The following is an 18,508-nucleotide window of genomic DNA, read 5'->3' as shown; positions in this document are numbered from 1 at the left end:
ATATTCCTTGATGTAGTTGTTAGGCTGTGAAAACAGTACATCTGCGGGGAGCAACTTTAAACATTGACAGTTTGGGGAAATGTTTGTGTTCATGATATTCCCTTGTTGTAGTTAAGGAGCTGTAAGGAAAGCTGTCTTAACAAGACTGTATTTTGACACCCACCCAACCACGTTTCTTCCCCAAACCCTTCCTTGTTCCAGTCCCCGGAGGCATTGCTTCGGAGTCCCTCACATTCACCCCCTTGGAGGACATGATTTTTCTGAAATGGGAGGAACCCGTGGAGCCCAATGGTCTCATCACGCAGTACGAGGTATGTTGTGAAGCCCTTTTGGGGATTCCTTGACTTTTTACCAGCATTAAAGAGATCTTATTTATTTTATGTATTTGCTATTACATTCTGCTTTATCTTTCTGAACAAACACAAAAGTGGCTGCTATACAAAGCACGGAAACAGGAACACGCCAAATGCAAGAAACAGTACAGTTCAAAAAACACACGAAAAAACCAAGGCTGAGCTGGCAACAGATCCACCGAATCCACAGCAGCTGGAGATAAGCACCAGCTAAAAAAAATCAAATGGAAACAGATATGCTTGCTGAAGCAAAATTCAACAGCAAAAAAGAATTTCAGTAGAATCTGAATGCTTATTGCAGAGTCAACTCATTATTTGGTGTCTGAAGGTGCACAGAATCATGGATAGGTGGTCCCTCTGGAGGGAGGGGGGTTAGTCTGTGCACTGAGAAATTCCTCCACCTGATAGATATCCTCCAATCTTCAGCCAGAGTGAGCTCCCAAACAGGACCTCAGCTGTCAATCAGAATGCAAGAAGTGCTATGCATGGTGGAGTGCGATCTTTCATATATCTCATGGCCCTTTGGGTATCTAGGTCCCCAAGCATTTATGGCTTTACAAGAAGGAAGCAGCTCCTTGATTTGAGCATAGAAACAATATGCAGCCTGTGGACATCAGACAACACTGGAGTAATATGATCAGTTGACCATATTACTGGTGGCAACATTTTGTGTCATTTTACAGTTCCAGGCAGTTTTCATGTTGCAGTAGTCAAGCCAAGTAGTCAAGCCAAGTGTATTAACTACATGATATTTATGATCGGGGCACCACTGAGCCTCTTGGGCTTGCTGATCGGAAGGTCTGTGGTTTGAATCCGTGTGATGGGGTGAGCTCCCATGTGAGATTAGGCAATCCGTCAGGTAACCTAATGCCAAACTGTTTAAGTCTGTCTAGTTTATTCCCAGTAGTTTGAACTGAGTCTGGAAATAGACTGGAAACCAGTGCAGTAGAGTATAGCAAGGTCACATCTACCACATCCATTATTAGATTGTTGTTGTTCTTGTTTTATTATGCATTGTGTGGTTTTTTATTGTAATTTTATGTTGTGAACCTCCTTGAGATCTATGAATGAAGGGCAGTATATAAATTTAAGTACATCGTCATAGTCATCACTCTTATAGCTCCTTAACTGTCATGGCTTCCCAAAATAATTGTGGGAGCTGTAGTTTGTTAAGATTCCTCTAACAGCTCTCGGCACACTTAACAAACTATAGTCCCCAGAATTCCTTGGGGGAAGCAGGTTCCCCAACCACCTCAATTGTGTATAGGGTTGGGTGTTGGTGTAGAGCCAGTTGACAATAAGCCTGAACTGCAGAGCATGACATGGATGCTGAGCTCCAGAAATTCTGTGAGCTGTCATGCCAGGGCAGACATCTTGGGCAACAGCACACCTGGTGATGGGCCTTTGCATGTCAGGCTAGGCTTAAGCAATGGATAGAGGTTGCTTTTTTTCTCAGCAAGGCATTTTCGTCTCCATTCAAAGTGGAGAGAAAAGGGATACATTGTCTTTTGATAGTTTATTGAATGAAGCTAGCTGTGTAGTGCATTTTTTTTGGGGGGGGGGAATTCTTCCACATCCCCTCCCAAATGCAGCCAGGCAAAAAAAACCCCTCTCTTATCTCTTTTTTTCCTGCTTTTCTGCCCTCTCTGGCATCAACAAAAATTATTAGAGCACAGAAACAGCGGCGTGAAGAAAGCTGATTCTTATCTCTGTGCCGCTCTGACTGCCCTGCCTTGGGCTGAATGCTGCCTCCCGGAGAATTGACACAGGCTCCATTGTAATTCCAGAGACATGTTTTACAGTCTCGGAGATTAAGGACAACTTTATAGTTCCTTCCAAACCCCATTGTTTAGAATGCAAAATTCAAGCAGCTTTTCTTTCCCCTTTCTAAAAGTTTTCAGGCTGGCCCCATTCTCACCGTGGTGATAAATTTTGTTTCTGGACCACTTGGGACTCCAGGCAGGGGATCACAATTGATTGGCTCCTCCTCTATACCAGAAGCATATAGAGCATGAGTCGAGGTGGGGGGAGAGGGCAGGAGAGGAAAAAGGAATCTGACTGACTGCCCTCCCCTGCTCCTGATCATCCTCACTGGATGTGCTGATTAACACCAGATGAAAAGGTCAGAGTAACATCACAGCCACCCACTTTGACACAAATTTCTGTCTCTGGCCAAATAAACTTTTGCCCCTGTCCTTGCTGGCAGCTGGCATGTGACCCTTGGAAAGTGGCTCATGCAGGAATGTTGCCTAAGGTTCCCTACCACTGGTATATATGTGAGTGGTGAGCCCTTGCTTGGAATTTGAAGTGATAGTCCAGACAGTATCTCTCTAACTACCCTACTGAGAACTAGGGCACAATATTTCACTGAATCTCTATGGTTGGTTTGTTATGGCTTTCCAGGTGAGTTCAGCCCCTGCTTGCTGTAACACATCAAAGAAAGAAAGGTAATAATAATAATAATAATAATAATAATAATAATAATAATGCCCCTGGAAAACACCAGCAGAAGGACCTCCTGTTGCTTGGTGCACTGGGCTTCCATTCTACTGTTTTTGGAACATAGGAAACTGCAAATATCCTATTTTATTCCATAGGTTCAGCTTCCTTGATATTCCAATATATTGCCTACTCTGACTGATAGAAGAAATGGCAAACTAATTAGTATTAAGGATGTGCACCCATCAAAGAATTAAGTTCAGACCTTGATCCAGAGCTTCGGAAAACATACTTCCTCTGTCTGCAGTGCTTCAGAGGCTACACAGTTGAGTTCATGGTCCAAGGCTAAGTCTACTGTGCGAAAGAAAAAGAAAGAAGAAAGGGGGAGGAGGCTTTGTTATCCCCAGATCAACAGCTATAACTTAATCCCTTTTGGCAGAAGTGGATGACATTTGTAGGCATGGTGTCCCCTTCAAAGTGTCTAGCTGGCATCAGTCTGTCTTGAGCGGAAATAGAAGAGTGTGCCATCAGAGGTAAAGCCAAACCATTGGAGAGCTACAGTGCCTGCTGTGGCTGTAGAGACCAGTAAGGGAGAGACATGTTTCATTGAAGCTGGGGTGTCTGTCTCCAGGGACTGTGGTCATCTGAAAGGGATTCCCACAAGGCAGGGTTAATGTTGCCAGCCTTCATGTAATGTTTGCAGACATCTTTAAAATCCAGAGTTGGTCTGCCAACAGGCCTGGTGCCTGAAGCACCAAATTACATGCAAATAGAGCCAGTTTGTGTGTGTGTTTGATTGTTGTAACCCGCCTTGGGACCCTGTGATGAAGGACAGGTAATACTTGTAACAACAACAATTCTTCACCAGATTTGTTTCTATATTCTGATGCTGACATTGTCTTAAAGTATATCCATTTCTCCTAGATCAGCTACCAGAGCATTGAATCCTCTGACCCAGCAGTCAATGTCCCTGGCCCACGACGTACCGTCTCCAAGCTCCGAAATGAAACTTACCATGTTTTCTCCAACCTGCATCCTGGGACAACCTACCTCTTCTCAGTGCGGGCACGGACTGGCAAGGGATTTGGCCAAACGGCTCTGACCGAGATCACCACAAACATCTCAGGTTGGTGGCAAGAAGAGAGAAAAGGCTGGGGTTTTTTTCCATCTAAGCTTTGCTCAAAGTTACAACTTGTCCTGGAGTTCTTTGGGTGTCTGCCATTGCAAATTGGATGGGATGTGGTTTGGATGTAGTGAAAACATCTGGCAAGCCAGTGGAAGTCATTCCCCCCCTTCTTTTCTTTTCTTTTTTTTTTAGCAAAAATGATGCTTGTGATGAGCTGGCTTTCTGCTGACAAGCACGCCCATATGTGATCATGGCACTGTTGTAAGGCTTCACGCCAGCTGCTAATGCAAAGGGATCGTATTAACAATTCTAGCTTTCTAGTTCACTCTACCCCCCTGCTTTTCCTCCAGATTTCACCTATCTTTTCTGCACACTTCTACTCCTTTTTCTTTTCTAGTTGACATGGCCTTATTTTAATTGTTCCCTTTGCAGCAATTCCAGCAGGATATTCCCTGCCCTCAGTCCCATCTCACAGCTTTGGCATTGCAGTCCTAAATAGTGATCCCGCTGAAGCTTGTAATTACTTAGTTAGCAACAGAAACTTCCTTTGTGGGCTAAGGCACCCCGGGAACATTACATTTCCCAAGTTCCCTGGTAACTGGTATGCTGCTGTTGGAGTTACAAGTGGAAATGAGGAAAGTCATATGTAAAGGTCTGGAGTGAGATTGGTGGTGGTGGTGGTTGTTTGCTGCCACTGTCGGATATATATGAAGAGTTTCCTATGGTGAGCATATACAGGAGGAATGCGAAGGCATATGTTCTCTGTCTTGCTCCCAATTATGGGATCAGAAGTCCAGCGTGTTCTAAATTTAGAATTGGACTCATGGAATAAGAAAAGCAAGCAGTAGTCCTACAGCCTTCCACAGATTCAGGCCAAGCAAACCTCATATAGTCCTTATTCGAGTCTTGTAAGAAGTGGCCAAGTCTTGCGAAATGTCACAACAGGCTTGGCATTCTCATGGGATTTGGGGAAAGTACTGTGGGAATTGGGTGCTTCGGGGCCACTGTGTCCAGCAAGATGCAGCCATGGAGTGTGGCTGGGTGGTGGCCACCTCAGCCTTTTCTCCTTGGTACTGTGGCACCTGGCCAGCTGAGAACCAACAGCAGTGTGGTGTAAGAATGGCATTGTGGTGTAGATATACCATTTGCTCCTCCACCTCCGGCAAAAATTGGTTTTTTAAAACTTCTCTCTTTCTCACTAAATCAGTCGTGCAGAACCAAGCCCTTAGTCATTAATGATGTGATCAGAAGATCCTGTTCACACCAGTCTCCAGGGCAAACAGCTGGAGGTTTGAGCAGTGATGTGGCATGGAAATCTTTCTGAGTAAAACACTTCCAGCGCTTTATATTTCTGCGGAAAATTCTCCCATTTCTTCAGTTCATTAGGCACCACAATTGCAAGCGAATTGCAAATACAGTTTGAGGCCAGCTTAGCAGTTTCTAAGTTCTGAGCTTTATTTATTAACTGCAAGCGATGCTAAATTAAACATGCTAAATTAGCATTCTCCAGGGCATCAGAAAATTTCTCAATGCAAATTAGGTTACTTTTCAGAGGGTTATTTTTTGGAAAAATTTCTGATCCAACATTTTCTGGGAAACGCCCATTGATGGTTCCAAGCAGGCTTTCAAACAAAATCAGTCAGTGCTAAAGTGGGAGTACAAAATTATGCCATGTGGTTTTCGTCATTTGATTTTGTCCCAAGGAGATGCAGACATTGGTAGAACGTGGACACCCTGGTGGTGTTGCTGACTCAGCTTCTGGCATCAGTGATGGACTGACGCCACAACTGTGCAACCAAAGAGCATTTTCATCACGCTAAAGTTGTGTGAAGTTGCTGTACATATTTTGTTACTTGGAAATGCACACACACAGAGAGTATGGTTCAGTCTTCAAAGCCTCTTTGCTTATTGGCCCATCCATGAAATCTTCAGAGAAGTACAGCTAGTTAGTGGCTGAGGGGCATCGGTCTGATGCCTGGCAGCCTACTGAGAACTATGCCGAGAGCCAGGATTTTCTCACCATAGCCCGTATCACACATACATTGCTTGGTATGCAAGAAGCAAGAGGCTGTAGACTTGGTATGCAAAAGCATCCTGCAATTCCAGTCCTAGAAATCCTCCGTTTGCAGAGGATTGGGGTCCCTTGTGGTCTCACCCAGCTCCACCATTCTGTGATTACTGGCTCTCCAACAGCCACTGAATGCTAACATTTTGTGCTCCAACACTGACTGCTGCTGAATTTAAACCAGCGAAATGCCTCCAAGTAGTTCTCTCCGAAAGCTTTCCAGACCCAAAGCTGGCTTCTTGTTACAGTGCGGCTTAAAACATTCACAAGTAATGAAAGCAAACCCAGTTTCCCCTTCCCACTTTGTATGATGGTCACACTTACTCTGACCAGGGACCTGCAGTTAAATAAATGCATCCCCGCATTGCAGTGCAGGGGTGGAGGTGGTGAACTTTTGAACCTTTGGATTATTGTAGTCATGTTTACTGTTTTGTCCCGGTTGCTGCAGCGGGAGCTTCTGGGCTGGGATCCCAGAGTTCCTGCTAGGAACCTTTGACTCCATGTGTAAGTCCCCTGAACTGTAGTTTGGAGCATCTCTATGGGAAGAAAAATATTAGAATCATAGAATCATAGAATCATAGAGTTGGAAGAGACCACAAGGGCCATCGAGTCCAACCCCCTGCCAAGCAGGAAACACCATCAGAGCACTTATTCTTAGGCTGTAGACTGTCTCTACTCAAACCTATTGACCGTTGAATCTTTCTAGGCTGGGGAGGGTCTGTTTGGGCTGGGACTTTGCCTAGATAAGAGTGGCTTTCCTACGTGTGGTGTGTTTCAGTATGCTCTTTGGATTGGACTCCTGGCTTTGTTCATTGGCTTGACTCTTGTCTCTCAGCTTGGGTTCTTTACTAAACTTTTCCTCTGGCACAACATGGGATTTCTGGTTCCTGGAGCTCCACTATGATAACTGCCTACAACTCAGCCCTGACACATCTGCATCCCTCACAACTGCTAGGGCCTATAGTGGAGGTCCTCCTGAACAGCTAAGAAGGCAGGGTCCACAGGCCCTTGCGACTCAGCCAGGCCAGGCGCTGGTTGGTGGGTCATAACCTTTAATGGATGCAGTCCATGATGAGGACTGCATTGCCCCAGCAACAAATCATTGTAATTTTGAGAGGTGCTGCTTCCATCTGTGGGTGCTTGAGGCTCTCCTGGGAATCGGGCAGTGCTCAGTCAGGAGCTGAGAGCATACAGGACCTTGGACAGCACCATGTGCCTCTGCTAAGAGATGTTGCCTCTGCAGGAAGCCATAGCCACTGAAACCTCATGTAGACCGACAAGGTCTGAAGTGTAATTGGATCTGCCTCCCTGGAGAAGCTGATCTTCTGTGAGGCTGGGTAGACACACTTACAGCTTGTGAACCATCATCTTAGAGGATGGTGGAAGGGTTGTGTGTTTCAGCCAGAAGGACCCAGAATATAGCACTAGTGGCGCTCTCCCTGAGGAAGTAGCCTCTACCTTATCTTCATCCAAGTCTTCTGTATACGGCAAGGTCATCAGGTCATGGGTAATGCAGTGGGGAAAATAGAGTGCATCTTCTGCACAAGTGCTTTCTGAAAGGAAGACGTTGGGTTTCTCTGGAGCAATGAATAGCAACTGAGCAATTGTTGCACAAATGCACCAATCGTCTAGAAAGGCTCTTGCTCTTTCCAGATGATGTTTCCTTTGTACCTCACAGCTGTGACATGCGCTAGGACAGGATAGTCTGGTATAGGATGTGTTGCAAGAGAGAGATGTCACAGCTCCAGCCGTTCTTTGGCAATTGGGATGAGTGGCAACTCAGTGCATCAGGGTAACCACACATCCCACTGCTCTGATTCCTTTAAATATGCTTTCCCTTGAAATGGATTCTTCATGCTCCAGAGGCCCCCTCCTCCTTTCCCAGCTACCCTGCAGTCAGAATTCAAATGGGGGGAAAAACAGTATGCATTACATTTTACAACCCTGCTGGATAATTTACTTGCATGGCGGTCCAAAAGCTGCCTTGTTTACATTACGGGGGCTTTTGCTCTGGAACACATTTCCTAACTCAGTGGAGCGGCTTTGATGGGATCTATTAGTGGGGGTGGTCTGGGAAAGGAGAAATTGAATGCTGCCGGCCCTGTGTCTTGCTAGAAACAGTCTCAGAGAAATGATATTATCTGCATGAGTGGGAAATGTTGTCTGAGGTGGAATAGATAAGGTGGCATCACTGAGCGGGGAGAGTTTGTGTTTTTCATTAAACGGCACAGGACCTTGAGTGTGCATTTTCTGCACTGAAGTTGACGATTTAGGGAGATAGATCTTGTGTAGGTCAGATGGATGCTGATGCCACAGACACAGTGACTTGATTTTGTTTGCTTTTAATGTGATAAGCATGTGTGTGTCGGTGTGTGCATGCAGATTATAGGAAGCTTAGATGGACAATTGGTCTATATGGTCCAGTGTTGTATACTCTGATTGACAGTGGCTCTCCAGGACTCTTGCTGAATTCTTTCCTCAGTTACTAAGCCACTTGCATCAAGGCTCCCCACACTTCACAAGGAGACAATTACAAAACCCAGTATTAGGTGAATATGGTTATAATTATGAAGTTCTCAGTTAAGAAAACCACACACATGTGTAAAACAGGTATACATACAATGGAAAAAATGGTTAATAGTCTGTTTTGATTTTTTTTAAGCTCAGATCTGTCCAAGGTATTCTAAATCCTTGTGAATATAGTTTTCAGGTTGATCAGGTTGCCTGGATATCCCTCCCACTTATTGGTGAATGGTAATCCACCCTCCACCCTCCTTGCAAGAGTCTCTGGTGTGCACATTGCTGATTACACAAGTACCAGCCTATACATTAATCATTTTTGTTTGTGAGCTTACCTGATACTATTTCCCCCCAAAGTGAAAGGCACTTTTTAGGTAGGTTTGGTTAGTTTCACTTTTTGCTTTTTGATAGTATATGGAACAAAGCATTTCCCCACCCCCACCTTGGCTGGAGGCCAAGAGAGCATCTTTGGGCAAAGCAGATGTTGCTTCTTCGATGCATGTAGTCAAAGAGAGAGAGATGGCTACCCTGCCCTGTGCTTTTGTTTTTACCTGCACAGGTGAGGCCACGCCCACCTCTAGTCACATGCAGAGGAAGTCTGTCCCAGCCCAGAAGAAAACAGGAAGTTTACCTGCTGTCTGGACAAACATTCCTCCCTGTGTGTAAACATGTTCACTTTAGGAATGTTGTACTTGACTGCTCTTGTGTTTCACATCCCACAAAAAGTCCCAAGTGCTCACAGAGCAATCACTCCATCCTCATCATTCCAGCTGCACTTTGCCGAACCCTTTCCAGCTCTGCAGTATCCTTTCTGAAGTCAGGCAACCAGAACTGTACACAGTATTCCAAATGTGGTTGTACCATAGATTTGCACAACAGCATCAGAACATTGGCAGTTGTATTTCCAGTTCCTTTCCTAATGATCTCTAGTCTAACATGGAGTTCGCCTTTTTCACAGCTGTCATACATGGGGTCAATATCTCCACTGAGCTGTTCTCTGACAGAACAGAGAATTCTAGAGTTGGAAAGGCCTCCAAGGGTCCTCTTGAACAACTTTATGCAATGCAGGAATTCTGCCCAAAGCCATCCCTGGGGGCACTCAAACCACCAACCTTCTAGCAGCCAGACACACTGACTCATTTCTAGGGTCTTATTCCTGGTCAGTTGCCATCAGTTCATTGGACATTCCCATCAAAGCTATGTCCCCTTTCCCTCACACCCTTCCCAAAGTTTGGAGAGTCATTTCTGCTTGTTGTTTCTTACCTACTCGAAAGCTGTAGTGAAAACGACCTTTCGCAGGAATGGATCTGTGGAGTGCTGGGTGCCCTGCTCACTATAGGACTGGATGCACTCACCTCTGACAAGCTGACAAGTGGATTTGTGGCTTCCTGCCCTTTCCTATCAGCTGCTACACAACATCTTTTTTAAGTAGAAATGCCAGAGATTAAATTTGGGGCTTTCTGCATGCAAAAGATGTTCTCTAGTCACTGAGCCGTGGAAGAGCAATTGTTTTTGCTGGCAAAAACTTGTCAGAGGAAAGTCACCTGTCCCACAAATAAATAGATGTTTCATCTCTGGGACATGGGATTAACATTGCCTGAAGATGAAGAGATTAGCTTTCGGTTTTGATCATTTTTTTTTTTTAAAGGAAGCAGCAATACCATAGTTCTTAAAATCTTGGATCTCTTTGCACTGATAGAACCAGTGAAGTCGTTGAAATCACTGAAATTCTACAGCGATGCATTTTGCATTACAATCCTATTCCATGGTATCCAACACTGTTTACACCCTAGTTTAGGATTGCAGCCTGAAAGTGTTGAGAAATGATTCAGTCAATGTACAGAGTGACTACAGTACAACATAAAGTGATGGTCACCGACTTGGATGGTTTTAAAAGAGAATTAGGCAAATTCATGGAGGATAAGGTAATCAATGGTTGCTAGCTATGATGGCCATGTTATCTCCCCCACTGTCAGAGGCAGTTGCTGGGAACTGCAAGAGCTGTTGAGCTCAGGTCCTGGATTTCCTATTGAGGCATTTGGTTGGCCACTGTGAGAACAGACTTCTGGGCTAGATGGACTTGTGGCCTGATCGATCAGGCCTCTTCTTACATTTGCATTTTTTGTATCAGAAGAGCACCAAGTCTCCCATTTCTCTGTGTAATACACGAGTGTGCCCATATTATGAAATGCATGCTTTTGCCATTACGACACTGAACCTTTGTTTGAGAAAAAGAAATTCATCGTATATCCCAGGCACAGGACAAATGTTTCTTTCTGGATGGTGCTAGGATTAGGGTGGGCAAATCACTCTTATTTTCAATCTGTTACATTGTTCTGTCCTCTTTTTACATTAACCTCTGAGGGTGATGTGAGGCTTGTTTTCCTTTCCTCCCGAGGAGGGGGTGCATATGATATGTATGCAAGGAAAAGAAGCCTCTGCCTCTGCCTTTGCCTCTGCCTCCACTTCCCCATCCTTCCCTGTGGCATCCTGACCTCTCAGAGACAGTGGAGCAGGCATGCAGAGAGAGGGATACCTGTCCAGAGGTGGCTGCATTCTGTGTTGCTGTGACTCACCTGTCCTCAGGCGATCAACCAACAGCCCATCCTCCTTCGTTGCCTCCAAAACTCCATTCAAATGTGCCACCGCTGCCTACTGTTGATTGAGATGGATAACAAGGTCACATGTAGTCCTGAGAGAGAAGCTGGAGCAGTGAGGCTGCTTGCAACACCTGTGGTTCCCAACTGAGCCATGGCTATGTGCAAGGTAACTGCTGCACAGGAGAAGGCAGGATGCCGTTGTCATTTGGTGAAAACCCCAGACATTTTGTCCAATTTTAAAAATCTGCTGGGACAGAAATTGTACCCCTAAAAAAGAGGAGATGTCCAGGAAAAAGACAATGTATGGCATCCCTAGGGCCCTATTTTGATTCTTTTTTTGATGCTGAGTACCGCATCAGAACATTAAGGAAGCATGGAAATCAGTGAACGGACAAATTCTAATCCATGCATTTGTCCAGGAGGTATAGAGCAAGTTCATTTGTATTGGAAATAGCAAAGATTGCACCCCAAAGCATGTCATTCCAATTAGAAGATGCAATGGGATCCCAGAACTTGAAATAGTGACAGATTTCCGAGTCCTTTTTTGCCAAATGAGTAGACTATTACTGATCCCATCAATTGCCCTTTCTTTTTCTCTCTGTTTCAAGTTTTGGCAGTGAAGCTAGCACATCAATGCCCACAGTCTGCCATATGAGCTCCTAGTTGTGCCAAGGCTGAAGAGCTGGGAGGGAAGTTTGGGTCTGTAGTCATACAGCCAGGCATTCTGGGAGACAGAGAGGAGGCCAGGCTGGCTCTCAGGAGGAGGCAAAGCTGGCATTCTTTAGAAGATTGTCTACTGCAGAGATAACAGAACCCCCTGCTGCCGCCACCCCATAATATATGCCAAGGGGGAGATTACAGAGAGGAAACAAAATACTCTGCCTTGCAGAGGCACAAACAAGGGATTAATTGGGCTTCATTAACAAGCCATACAGTACTTAGGGCTGTTTGCTAATGTCTGTGGTGTAGCTATTAACAGTGCTGAATTGGCTGAGATGTTTTTTAATAGGGACACAGGAATTAGGAGGCAGCAGGAGGTGGACCTGAGTGACTGCTGATTAATCAGGACCTGCAGGCTGTAAGCAAAGGGAGAGCGAGGGGCAGGGGGTTTCTGCAAGGGAATTGTGGAAAGGTTTTGCTGCATTGACTGAAGGGACGGCTTCGGACAAAGCAAGGTCTGCGGAGGTACATTTTCACTTTCCGGCAAACTAATGATTCTATTAGCTCCTTTACCAGTGACACTCCACAGTTTCAGGCAGGGAACATTCTCAGCTGTACCTGGAGATGCCGGCAATTGAACCTGGGTCCTTCTACATGCAAAGCATCTGCTCAACCCTTCACTATTCTTTCTTATTTCTGTAAAGAACTTCATCTTTCTGGTTCCCCTTCCAATTTTTTTCCTTTCAGTCAGCATGTCGTCCCTCCCCTTGTTTTTCACTCATCCGGCTCTGTCAGAAGCAGAGCCAATTAATATGTCCTTCCCCTTCCTTTCTTCCCTTTCTCTTGTCAGAGCAAAAAGAATTGTGGGATAACCATGGCTTTCAGAATAATCAGTGTGCAATGTGGATGGAAATGAGGTGCAGCATTTTATGTTGGCATAAGCCGGGGACATTATTCAAAAGGAGAGAACTAGTCAATGAAAAGAGAGCCGAGGGTTCTCAGTTCCATACAGCTAGGGCTGCCAGACATCTAGGTCTGATCTGAAGTCCCCAGGCTTGCCTGGTCCCCTCCAGGTGGCAAGTGAATCTTCAGGTGGGCAAGAGTGCCTTTAATAATAAAAGGAATTGTTAAGAAAATTGTGAATACAGCTTGCAGGCTTCAGTCTGGCAGGAGCTGAGTGAAAATGATAACATAGACACTTGAGGGAGGGCTGTCTTCCCCTCCCCTCCCCTCTCCCAATTAACTCCCATCTCCAGGGCCCACACTGTGATGGTTCCAGGGACAACATTGTGGCATCACCAGAAGCCTCTCCTCCATGACACCACCAGATGCTGCTCATAGATCTCAGATTTGAGCCCTGAAATCTCAGGGTCTGGGATGCTCCTGACTTGGCAGCCCTACACACAACACACATCCCCCCCTCCCAAAGAGCAACCCCCAGTCCCCCAAACATTCATGACTTTGCTTCCCTCTGAAATGTTGTCACATCTGGAATCCAAGAGCTGATTCAGATGCACATCAAAGAATGCTAACTGGATCAGTTTACCACGTGGGAAGGAGGCAGTTGCTGGAGCTCGTAATTCATCCCCCCCCCCCCGAAAGTGCCATGGGAGTTTTGGTGAAGGCCGGTTATTTAAAATGAACCAATTGGATTTGTCTTTCTGATTCATTGCGCTCATGACTTGGAGAGGAGGCCGCCTAACTGCTCTGTCAAGATGTTGTTCTAGGCAGCGGGAAACAGCTACACCTAGGCTTCTTGAGGAATACGATCTTTGCAAATTCCCATTCAGCCTAATCTGATCTGCACCTTCCAGTTTAGTGTGCAGATTGGAATCAAGTTATCTGCGGGCTTTCACACTTTAAGAAGCAGTTCTCAGCTCAAGAACCCGGGAGCAGAAAAAAAATGTGCCTTGCCATGATGGTGGCGGGGATAAAGATGTGCCCCCTCCATCCTCATTCTACTGGTATTTCCTGTTCATGGCAGTACCATCTGGAGAGGGCTTAACTGATGTACCCAGGGACTGTGGGTGGGAGGACCAGATGGAATGGCATCCGATGGAGGCAGTTTTGAGAAGGGAAGAGCCAAATGACAGGTGGTCTTTACCATGGTTGATGGGGGCGGGGGAGACTTCACTGTATTATATCATTCTCTGATATATCTGGATGGCTTGAAGGAGCGTCTCCATCCCCATCATTCAGCCCAGACACTGAGGTTCAGCTCCGAGGGCCTTCTCCCTATGAGAAGTGAGGTTACAGGGAACCAGGCAGAGGGCCTTCTCAGTAGTGGCACCCTCCCATCAGATGTCAAGGAAATAAACATCTATCTGACTTTTAGAAGACATCTGAAGGCAGCTCTGATTAGGGAAGTTTTTAATGTCTGATGTTTTATTGTGTTTTTAATATTCTCTTGGAATCCTCCCAGAGTGACTGGGGAAACCCAGCCAGATGGATGGGGTATAAATGATGATGATGTCTGGTGATGGAGACAATTCTGGTAAAGAAGGAACCAAATAGCTGTTGCTCCCAACTAGAGCATCTACAGGAGGACTTGTGCTGTCTTAAATCAGTTTAAACCAATGTAAATGTACAACCTCTCTGAGTTCAATACATGGCTTGCTATTTCCGATGAAACATCACTATGCTTGGAATTCACAAAAGCCCCAGGATTGTCCTTCTTGAGCTTATATCCTTTCTGATCACTGTCTTTTGTTTTCCTTTTTAGCTCCTAGCTTCGATTATGGGGACATGCCCTCCCCTCTGGGAGAGTCGGAGAGCACCATCACCATTCTGCTAAGGCCGGCACAGGGCAGAGGTGCCCCTATCAGGTACAGAAAAGCCCATCTACTCAAGGAACTCATGCATACCACCTTTCAGTTTTGAGACAACAAAACTTCATTTATGAAATGGAAGGTGGATTGGCCTTTTCTCTCTCCCCTCCTCCTTGCTTTAAACAAATAATAATTGCAGTTCCAGAGGTGGGTTGGATTTGGGTCATGACTGTGGAGCTAGCAAAGGGCTTAATCCTTCCCACCCACCCCCATGTCATTTGCTCAGTTTGGAGTGCTCTCGTATCTTCTTCCAAGGTGACTCAACTTCTGCTTTCCTTGAAGTTCTATTGTATGTAACAGAAAAAGGAGCTTTTTAGCCTCTAGGGAGGAATCTCCTCACACTTATTGGCTTATAGGAGCCAATCATAGTGAAAGGAGGTGAGTCAGTAACTGCGGATTGGCTCATAGTCACTCCGAAGAAGGCAGCTGGGAGGAACACCAAGTAGGAGCTGTTCTGTATGCTCCATTTAGGAATACTGAAACAATAAGGTTCTTCACTTTCCAGGGACCATGCTGCAGAAATAGTAATGTCTTTGACCCCCTGCAACCCCAGACTACTACACATCCGACTGAGAGCCATCCACAACCTGAGCAAGAATGGAAATGTGAGGGATATGGCTGACAGCGTTCCTCTTTGCCATCTTTGTAATTAGACTTTAATGCTGAGAATTGGCGAGCGAGACTTGATTCACCCACTGAACACACATGCCTCCCCACCCTAGGCACCTGTCTTTTCCAAAGATGGCAAAGGTTTGCCTGTTGATTTAATTCATCCCCTTTGAAAAGCGCTGGTTTTAACACGGTCTGTGCCACAGTACGAAACCTGCCCGTGAATGCTTTGGGGCATTTAAACAGTCCCTTCTGACACACTGTTATTTGCCTTTCTGCTCTTGGCTGAAGGGTAGAGAAAGTTACAAATAGTGCCTCTGACTTGGCATCTTTAATTATATATAACCTACAGCCAGCCAGGCCTGATGTGTGTGTGTGTGAGATCAGCTGCGCTTGGCCTGCAGGTCACAGCCGTGGAGTCTGGAGAAAGGGAGAGGGAGAGGGAGGGAGGGAGGGAGAGAGAGTCTCTGTGGATTTCCTGCGGCTCTTGCTTGAATGTCTTGAGCAAGTGTCTTTGCATCCCATGTGCACCTGCTGGACGGAATCCTCTTCCCTTGACTTTGGCAGCAAGGCAACACAAGTGCATCATCCTCAAAGCTCTGTGTCTTAAGTCTGGCAGCTGCCTCTTCTAAGACTCCTTAGCCGAGCCATTCATCATCTCCCTTTGCTAGCTATTCCTGTTTCTTACAAGATCTGGTAGCATAGAAATGTTGTTAAATAAATGATCATCATGCGAGGAAAGGGGATGGCAGCACCTCTGCTTCCATGAGTTACTTGAAACCCACTGGATCTTCTGCCAGTAAGGCTGAACATTTGTAATCCAGTGTCTGCAGGATGATGGTATAGCCAGTAGACTCCAGCATAGACGGGCATTGGCAAGCCACAAAACCCCATGACTGTACATTTGACTGTACATGGCTCCCCCCAAAGAATACTGGGAATTGTAGTTTATCCCTCACAGAGCTATGATTCCCAACACCTTCAACAAGACTACAGTTCCTGGAATTCTTTGGTTGGATTATTCTCCAAGGGTTTGAAAAGGCAGCTGTAAGTGCAGGTGCCAACCCCCTTAATCTCAAAGCATTCTGATTTATTTCAGCCTGGATGCCTCAGCTGGTTAGAGCCTTTGTGCTGATAATACCAAGGTTGCAAGTTTGATCCCCATATGGGACAGCTGCATATCCCTGCATTGCAGGGGGTTGGACTAGATGATAATCCTCAGGGTCTCTTCCAACTCTACAGTTCTGTGAGACCATCTGATTTCACCCCTCTCTGTTCTCTTTCTCTCTCCAACCCGCTTCCTTGGACTGTGTCCCCAGCACATACCAAGTCGTTGTGGAAGAAGACAGGCCTAGGAAGGTCAAGCGGGAGGTGGGGGGCCAGGAATGCTTTCCGGTGCCCCTCACCTTTGACGATGCCATGTCCCGTGGCTCAGTTCACTACTTTGGAGCCGAGCTGCCCCCCAGCAGCCTCACAGAAGCCAAGCCCTTCACGGTAGGGGACAACCAAACCTACAGCGGCTACTGGAATCCACCGCTGGAGCCCAAGAAGGCCTATCTCATCTACTTCCAGGCCATGAGCCATCTCAAAGGGGTGAGTAGCAATGAGTTGGATTAAAATGTGATGAGCTGATAACCTTCCATAACCTCTGGAAGTTTTGGAGCTCTGGGACTACCACCAAGAAGGCACTGCTGCTTCCAGATCAGCTGGAACTTAAAGTGGGGAGCTCACACTGACTGATCTTAATTCAATTTGCAGCCATTGTCCGGGGCTAGCTCAGCCCCCTGAATTTTTTTTTAAAAAATCAATGATGCTGAGGATTGGATCTTGCATTTCACAAGGGCAAAGCTAGTGCATCATCACTGCAATGGTGGCTGGTGGTATAGTGTCCCATTCACCTAATAGACTAGCCTGCACTGCACCACTGAGCTGCACCCTCTTTCCTTACTCTGTGTGTCATTAGTGTCCAATCTCAGCTGCTTCTGCCTCTTCCTGCCTGGACCTGAGAGACATCCTTGCCTTTTCTAGCAAAGAAATGAGCAGCGGTGCCATCAGGGCAGGACCTGGGGGCAGCAGAATCAGCAGGAGACCTTCTGATGCTCAGCTATGGTCCTTCCTCGTTTGCCATCTTTGGAACGGTGGTAGTGATGGGGTAGAGAGTATGTAAGACCATTAAGTCCAAAGTCTAAAAATAATCAGACTGCACCATTGGAAATGAGAATACATGGATTTTCTTCAGGCTGTCTACAGAGGGAGAAGGGTGGGGATCTTGCTCAGGCATCTCAGCAAGAGACAATTCATTTGACACCCTTTCTTGCAGCGACTCCTTGCATCTGCTAACATTAGGAGATGTCCTCCAAGGACTCCAGGCCTGTCCCCTGCAGCTGCCCCAGTGGGCTGTTCTGTCCTAATCTGCAAGACGATCAAGCTTGGCCTAGCTTCAACAGCCCAGCTTTCATTGCAGAGACAAATCTGATCTGACTAACCCGAGGTTCTGTTCCACGTCTGGGCAAATCTCTTTCAAGGTGACTGCTGGAACAACGGGGGGCATCCTCCAGAGGATCCTTGATGCCTTGACTTGACACGTTTCTGCAGCTTCCATCTGAGCCACTGGGGATGCAGAAGTGGGCAGGCAATGTCTTGCTGCACTCATAGAAGTCAAAGGCTGTAGAGCCACATGAAGGAGTGTGTGCTGCCAGAGAGAGCTGGCAAAGAAGCAGGAAGGGTTGCCATTACATGTAAATCCATCAATTCAAATAAGGAACACAGGAAGCTGCCTTTGACCAGGTCAGATTATTTGTCCATGGAGCCCAGGGTTGTCTGCTTTGATGAAAAGCAGCTCTCAAGGGTCTCAGCCTCAGACTGTTTCCCACTACATGCTTGCTAACTGATTATTTCAATTAGAGATGCCATGGATTGAACCCAGGACATTCTGGGTTCATGTTCTGTGTTATGTTTTGGAAGCAAGGAAATTCAAATGTTACAGGACCACGGACAGCTCCAAAAGAGCTACTTGCTACAACCAATGTTGGGAGCAGATTGAGGACTTTTATGCCTCCTCCAGGCTACACCCACTAAAAGCATTTGGTGTGGTTGTTTTTTTTTAGTTTTGGGAAGGGAGAGATCACTGGGGGCATACATGATAGAGGTTTCTAAAATTATGCACTATGTAGAGAAAGTGGACGAGGAAAAAAGTTTCCCTCCCCTCCCTCCACCTTATCCATAATACAAGAACTCAGGGTTGCCCAATTAAATTGATGAGAGCAGTTTTCAGAACAGACCAGAGAAAGTGCTTCTATGAACAATGC

General features: G+C 46.0%; 1 protein-coding gene across 7 annotated transcripts in view; it reads left to right on the top strand.

Moving 5' to 3' along the window:
• PTPRU (protein tyrosine phosphatase receptor type U) overlaps positions 1-18,508 on the top strand; it is a 381,886-nt gene that overhangs the window by 246,389 nt on the left and 116,989 nt on the right. For all 7 annotated transcript variants that reach the window (XM_082231472.1, XM_082231471.1, XM_082231470.1 and 4 more), the window contains exons 9-12: positions 202-311; positions 3,717-3,918; positions 14,486-14,588; positions 16,520-16,793. In XM_082231472.1, coding sequence (XP_082087598.1) covers positions 202-311; positions 3,717-3,918; positions 14,486-14,588; positions 16,520-16,793 — 689 coding nt within the window. The remainder of the gene's footprint in view (positions 1-201; positions 312-3,716; positions 3,919-14,485; positions 14,589-16,519; positions 16,794-18,508) is intronic.

This window comes from Podarcis vaucheri, assembly GCF_965113315.1.
Source record: "Podarcis vaucheri genome assembly, chromosome: 7".
Classification (NCBI taxonomy): domain Eukaryota; kingdom Metazoa; phylum Chordata; class Lepidosauria; order Squamata; family Lacertidae; genus Podarcis; species Podarcis vaucheri.
Note: the sequence above shows the minus strand (reverse complement) of the source record. Positions and strands in the feature narration are given on the sequence as shown.